Consider the following 7,686-nt stretch of genomic DNA (forward strand, 5'->3'; position numbering starts at 1 on the left):
GGCCATCGAAGAAACTAACTCCTTTACCTACCTTGGGAGCATAGTAGATACAGAAGAAGACATCAGAGTGCGAATCGGAAAAGAAAGAACGGCATACAACCTACTTGGTCGAGTATGGAGGTCTCGCAAAATAAAAACCAACACAAAGCTGAGGATCTTTTTAACTCCAATGTTAAATCAGTCCTCCTGTATGGCTCGGAGACCTGGAAGACAACCGTAGGGCTGAAGCAGAAAGTACAGTCCTTCATAAATTCCTGCCTCCGCCGCATTCTAAGATGGCCAAATGTCATTACAAATCTGGACCTGTGGGAGTGCTCAAAACAACTACCCCCGCCAGAAGAAATAAAGAAGAGAAAGTGGATGTGAATAGGCCATACCCTGAGAAAGGAAGACACAAACATCACCCGGCAAGCCCTACGATGGAACCCACCTGGAAAGAGGAAACGCGGCAGGCCTCGAAACACCTGGCGCCGTTCTTGGGAAGGGGAAATGAAAGAGGCTGGACTGGGATGGCACAACATCGTTCGGGAGGCCAAAAACCGTGCAACATGGAAAGAAATCGTCAGTGGCCTATGCTCCGCAGGGAGTGCAAAGGCTTAAGTCAAGTAAGTCATTACCAGTAATGGCACCGCATATTTGTACATTGGTTGCATGTTGTCCCTCGCTCTCGACTCAGAACAAAAGGTGATCATGCCTTTTGAAGTGACGGCTCAGACTTTGTGGAACGCTCTTTCTATAGGCATACGGTCTGCAGTCTCTGTTGACGCCTTTAAAAAGCAGCTGAAGATTAATTTATTCAAACTGGCCTTTGTCTTGTAATTGTGAGTGTTTCTGTTTAAGGTCTTTGTTGTTTGTTGTTTGTTTTCTTATTTGACTATTTCATGGTCTTATTTATTCTTTTTGTATTTTATTAAAAATAATTTTTTTATTCTTTGTGAAGCACTTTGTGACTCTGCTCTATGAAATGTGCTATATTAAATAAACGCACTTACTTATATAAGCACTTAAGCGTTTCCCTTGTGATTGAATATATCACTTAATATAAAAGTAAGTAGCATTCTGTCATCTTTACATTGCAGCTGAGGGAACAAACACCCTTTATATCATGTCAGTGAGACTTGAGATATAAATCAAACTAGTTTCATACAACCCGTAGTGTAGGTCATTATGTCTGTCCTTCACCTGGCTCTGTCTGTCCTTCACCTGGCTCTGTCTGTCCTTCACTTGGCTCTGTCTGTGTTTCACCTGGCTCTGTCTGTCCTTCACCTGGCTCTGTCTGTCCTTCACCTGGCTCTGTCTGTCCTTCACCTGGCTCTGTCTGTGTTTCACCTGGCTCTGTCTGTGTTTCACCTGGCTCTGTCTGTCCTTCACCTGGCTCTGTCTGTGTTTCACCTGGCTCTGTCTGTGTTTCACCTGGCTCTGTCTGTCCTTCACTTGGCTCTGTCTGTGTTTCACCTGGCTCTGTCTGTGTTTCACCTGGCTCTGTCTGTCCTTCACCTGGCTCTGTCTGTGTTTCACCTGGCTCTGTCTGTGTTTCACCTGGCTCTGTCTGTGTTTCACCTGGCTCTGTCTGTGTTTCACCTGGCTCTGTCTGTGTTTCACCTGGCTCTGTCTGTGTTTCACCTGGCTCTGTCTGTGTTTCACCTGGCTCTGTCCCTCTGTGTGCAGAACCACTTTCTGTTCCCACAGGGATCCTGCCTTTAAAAATAAGAACAACAAGGTTACCATCTCTTTTCTTTATCCAGATTCCTGTTGTTTTTGTTGAAGTAAAAAAAACTGAAAAGTACAGCTGTAGTAAGTAAGTATGTCTGCATATCTCACTCCTTTTTGATTACATTATTTACTTGCACTCCTCATATTTAATTTATAATAAAACACAAGATACTTGTGCCCTAGTGATAAGGATAAGCGTTCAATGAAGAAACCCAATCCCCTTGCCAAACATCTATGCTACTCATTGTGTGTGTATGTGTGTGTGTGTGTGTGTGTGTGTGTGTGTGTGTGTGTGTGTGTGTGTGTGTGTGTGTGTGTGTGTGTGTGTGTGTGTGTGTGTGTGTGTGTGCGTGTGTGTGTGTGTGTGTGTGTGTGTGTGTGTGTGTGTGTGTGTGTGTGTGTGTGTGTGTGTGTGTGTGTGCGCATGTGTGTGTGGATAGGATACAAACCCGGTTTAGGATAAGGGGTGTAGGGGTAGGGAATAGGATACAAACCCGGTTTAGGGTAAGGGGTATAGGGGTAGGGAATAGGATACAAACCCGGTTTAGGGTAAGGGGTATAGGGGTAGGGAATATGATACCGGTTTAGGGTAAGGGGTGTGGGGGTAGGGAATATGATACAAACCCGGTTTAGGGTAAGGGGTGTAGGGGTAGGGAATATGATACAAACGAGGTTTAGGGTAAGGGGTGTAGGGGTAGGGAATATGATACAAACCCGGTTTAGGGTAAGGGGTGTAGGGGTAGGGAATATGATACAAACCCGGTTTAGGGTAAGGGGTGTGGGGGTAGGGAATATGATACAAACCCGGTTTAGGGTAAGGGGTGTGGCGGTAGGGAATAGGATACAAACCCAGTTTAGGGTAAGGGGTGTGGGTGCAGCAGGGAATGGTTAAAATGTGAGCTTGAGGTATTGACATGTCATGCTGATAATATCAAACTTAGATCTTTTAGATACTTTTAGATACTTAATATCAAAATTAGAATCAGAATCAGAATTTGACTCGAATTTGACAGTAAATTGACTCAAGTCAAATTACTGTCAAATTCTGATTCTAATTTTGATGTACAGACACAGTGGAGCGATGAAAGAACCAACCTCCACCCCACACCGCAACACGTAACAATATACAAGATCTATGTGCAAGCTGTTCGTTTTTCCTCCCCATCTCTCTTCCACAGCTTCCAGTAGCAGGGGATCGAAGTACAAACAAATTACATATTAAGTAACGGGCACACTGAAAATGATATGCTGTAATGTTAAACGTCTTCATAGTCCTGTTAAGAGAAAGACAATTCTACACCAGCTGAAACACTGTCGGATATAGCATTTCTACAGGAAACCCATTTATCTGATGAGGAACATGAAATGTTAAAAAAAAGTCTTGAACAGATAAAGTATATTACTCTTCACAGCAATCAGGAAAAAAGAAGGGAGTATCCATACTTATACAGACAAATCAATTTCACATAAACATTTGGTACATAAAGATACTGAGGGGAGCTATATTTTGGTTAATGGATTAACTGATGGCGTGGAAGAGTCCCTCATAAATGTATACGCGTCCTAATGAAGATGAGCCCGGCATCATCAAGACACTGTTCAATATGATATTACAGTATAGCTCTGGCCTGCTGCTGATGAGAGGATATCTTATATAATGTTGAAGCTAATGGATCGACAACCTGCCTCTAATGCTCTCTCTGTCTAGAACGAGCAGAGCACTCCAAACATCGATCTGTAGAAGCAGGCCCTTGTGGATATATGGAGAAGCAAGCTTCCAAGAAGCAGGGGGACTTTTTATTCAAGCAGACACACATCCTATTCAAGCAGACACACATCCTATTCAAGGATTGACTATTTCTTTGAGGACATTGAGATAGGGCTGGGTGATTAATAGAGTTTCAATTTCAGTTACGATTTTGGCTTCCCACTATCATGAAAACAAGATAATCGAGATAAAACAATGATTGTGCCACATTGTGATTGTGCTCTCATTTTGGCTGGTGTTGTAAATGCAGCACACCCTTCCTTCACAGCAGTGCCACAAAACCAGATACAATAGCAGAGTCCTTTGAGTCTTTAGAGATTTAGAGTTTCTAAATCACATGAAACTTAACTGAAGAGGCCTATATAGCACTGCATGTTTGTGTAGTTCTCTTTCTTCTTGTATGGTTGCCTGTAACCATTGGTAACCACTTTCAAAAGAAAATGTCTAATTTCTGTGCAGTGGTAGAGATAAACACTGTAAAAGCATGTGATTTGTTTACAAGATCCAGTAATAAGACTGGAAATGATAATGTTCTTGTTGATGTATTTCTCATATAATAATAACGCATATCAACTGTTGATGTTGTTTTGCACATAGCAACGGTTGCTATGTTACAGGCAGCCATGCTGGAAGACCGAGAACTATAAGCATTCCATGCAAGAAACCACGGAGCTAGATGAGCCAATTGAGGAATGGGAGATCAAGCCTGGGTGCCAGATGGATATATTAATGATTTTTTTATGAAACCTTTAAAGACTTTGTTGTCTCCCCTGTTCTCAAAACCATTTTCCAGCCCTCTCTTCTCCTTGCCAGCTCACATTCTCCAGTGAAGCGGAGTGCCACTCTGATTCGATGGTGAAAAACATCCTCCTCCTCCTCCTCCGCCTCAGCTGAACATCTGTCTCCGAGGTGTTGGCTCCAGCACTGTCTCTGACACCTCCAGATGGAACGCCTGCTGGGATCTCTTGAGGTATTACCTACATAGATGGCAGGGATCGCACCTCCGGAATGAAGTCCCGCACTTGTTTTTTCAACCATCCCCTTTTTTTGGCGCTGGATCTGTCACTTTTCACCACAATCTATAGTCCTTGGCCTTGTGTCTTTGCCGTCGCAGCTTTTGGTTTGTGAGTGTGTGTGTGTGTGTGTGTGTGTGTGTGTGTGTGTGTGTGTGTGTGTGTGTGTGTGTGTGTGTGTGTGTGTGTGTGTGTGTGTGTGTGTGTGTGTGTGTGTGTGTGTGTGTGTGTGTGTGTGTGTGTGTGTGTGTGTGTGTGCGTGCCTGTGTGCCTGTGTGAAAAAATACATGATGCATGGTGGCAAACCACAGAACCCCTTACTAATTTACCCAAATTGGCGGTGGGGTATTTTCAACTGTAGTTTGCTATTTGGTGGAAAACATATTCATTATTGATATAGTGGTGAGAGACGGGCAAACTGATGCTGCTTCAAGTGCTTGTGTGTGTTTTAATATCCAGCCTGCCTATTCACATCACTGGAGCCTATGAGTTATTGGGACACCACAAGCTAAATAGTGGAAAGAATCTTTGAATGTCCTAAAGTTTTGGTCCTGATTAAAATATACGTATATATTTAAACAAAAAGAACTTGCTGCAAAAATAAAGTGAGAGAACCCTGAGAGTTGATTTCAGGAATGCATTCTGGTGTCTCTCTTGACAGATTGACTCTGAATTCATTTGCGGCCTGAACTCTGCATGAACCTCAGCTTTAGGGAAAGGGCACCGACAGGCTAGTGCTGCTTGGGCAGAAAGTCTGTGTGCAAACCTCACACACCCAGTGCAAATATTGAAACTGCTGCCCCTATACTATCAGATGCAGTCAACTCTTTCACATGTTTAGTGAGGGATGAAGGGAAAGAAAGTAGTACAATGTTAAACTATCTGTTTCTTCCTTGTGGGTTCTTTCCTATAAGAAATGTAAAGAATTAACTGTGAAAATCATTCTCAAACTTGATGGATTAAAAAAAAAAGCAATGGGGAATAGAAGTGGGAGTGAGAACGTGTCAGTTGTATCCAAATAGAATTTGGGTAACAAATCAAGTGTGAAACCTGGCATCCTGGAGTTTGTTGTCATGTTTAGATCCCCTGGAGGTATTTGGAGGTGAAGAGGTCACTGGGAGCTACCCCATGTGTGGTGAAAGATTCCTCTTGTCACATTATGCAAGAGTTTGGTGAAACTACAAACTGGTGGCAAATATGGGCCATTTTCTGTGTTGTAAATGCAACCTAAAACTATTCTGATTCAGGAAAAATGTGTTACATTTGTGTGTGTGGGGGAGGCCAGTTGCACATTAACATAACTTAGAGAAAACAAATTATTCCTGACTTGAAAAAGATTTAAACTGACAGTTATAGTTTGTATTTATATCACCATCCTTCCTTTATGAACAACACTTAAAGCAAAACGTTCTGAAACCATGTTCTTTATTTGTATTGTATATTATCATAGAATAAGCTAAACAATCGGAACAACTGTTGGAAAATACCCTGTAAATAAATAGTGCAAAACAGCTGCACTGATAATAACACCAGTGCTAGAACACAAAACACAATACATTTTATGGACAAGGACATGTTACAACTGCAAAAAACATCTGAGAAAAACTTATCACCAAGTATCTCGGCATCCAATTCAGATACCAAATGAATGCACTATAGCACATAAGCACAAAATAGACCCTTTTTGTTCCAGATGTAGTCCACAAGCCTTTTTCAGTTTGTCTGGAATGATATGGCAGCAGGGAGGACATTGGAGATTGCTATAGCCTACTACTGCAAGCCACAGACTCGTCGCTGTTCTCCTTGGGAGAAGTGTCAGGGGAAAATACTTTCATAGCAGAGTTGTCCACAGGCGCGTGAGCATTTACACCTCCAGCTTTCTCGCGCTTCTTTTGCTTCATCCTGCGATTCTGGAACCAGATTTTCACCTGAGTCTCGTTGAGCTCGAGACTCGCGGCGACCTCCACGCGCCGAGCCCGGGTCAAGTATTTGTTGAAGTGGAACTCCTTCTCCAGCTCGGTGAGCTGCTTGGTGCTGAAGTTGGTGCGAATCACGTTCTGCTGGCCGTATTCAGACGAGAGAGCTGTGTGGGGGAAATGGATGAATGACGAATGAGTGGATAGAGAAGCATGAAACTATAACGTGGCTAATGAAGGGAATTGTGGATGTAAATATGAGAATGAAAAGTTACATCACAAATACGATTAACAAACAGTCATGTCAAACTAAATACTTTATACATGTACTTTCAGCCACTTGGGTCATATTTCCAGTGAATGCAATGACTGGAAATTCAATAAATGTGGCATTGCACTGTGCTCTAATACACACATACATTCGGGTGTTTTACAAGTGTATTTTGACAAGTGTTATCCCTCTGTCCCTGTCTCTGTGAGGCTGAAGAACAGACCTGTTTTGGGTGGATTCCTCTTCACTTTCATCCAGTCGAAAGTTTTAGAAGTCTGTTCTGCATGATCCAACTCCTTCTCGCCACTCTGTGGAGGCAGCCTCGAATAAACACTTTCTGAATAGTCTTGTTGCCTCTGTTCTCCGAAATTTAGATATGGGCTACTCTGCGTTACTCCAGGCCCACAATTGTCCCCGGCATAGGGAGACATGTTTGTCCCAACGGCAGAAACAGGCGAATGAATGAACCCTCGTTCTTGCTCGTGACTGAGACCGTATTGGTGATGTCCGTATTCCAAAGTTGACCCAATGTGCGCAGCAAACATGGAGTTTCCCGGTGCTGTAAACTGTAGATCTAAGTTGACATGTGTCTGGTGGAGAGGGTGGCTCGGAGTCTGATGAGGAGCCGTGGGAGTTCCGATGGATCCGTAACTATCACTTGTTGCGCACGAATTGGAAGGTAAAGACGAGATGTATCCATGGTTTAAATTATGGTATCCAGTCTTGGCACTGAATATATTCGTTCCTCGGTTACAAACTTGGTAGTCTAAGTAAGAGTTCATCCTGTGTTGTTGTTGTTACAGCGGAATTGATGAAGAGTCAAGACCTAACAGTCATTAATTGGTGCTCCCCTTGCCCTAACCTCTAGGTAGTATGTCAAAGCTGTAAAACTGCCTTCCAAGCTCATATCACCTTCGTGACAGACCATGTGACTCACTTCACGCCAATGGCAAGGGACCTATAGCAGTTTGTCAAGTCTGTAGGGTCGTCCATCAAACGTCTCGC

General features: G+C 43.1%; 1 protein-coding gene across 1 annotated transcript; it reads right to left on the bottom strand.

The window, feature by feature from the left end:
- Positions 1 to 1,098: 1,098 nt before the first annotated feature.
- Positions 1,099 to 7,463, bottom strand: hoxb1b (homeobox B1b; the record flags this gene model as incomplete). The annotated part of the gene is made up of 4 exons (XM_084323047.1): positions 1,099 to 1,698; positions 4,300 to 4,458; positions 6,324 to 6,577; positions 6,905 to 7,463. The coding sequence occupies 4 exons, from the start codon at positions 7,461 to 7,463 to the stop codon at positions 1,099 to 1,101; spliced, it is 1,572 nt and encodes a 523-aa protein (XP_084179173.1).
- Between the last annotated feature and the right edge of the window lie 223 nt (positions 7,464 to 7,686).

The sequence above is a fragment of the Notolepis coatsorum genome, assembly GCF_963971535.1.
Source record: "Notolepis coatsorum genome assembly, chromosome: 10".
NCBI classification, from domain to species: Eukaryota; Metazoa; Chordata; class Actinopteri; order Aulopiformes; family Paralepididae; genus Notolepis; species Notolepis coatsorum.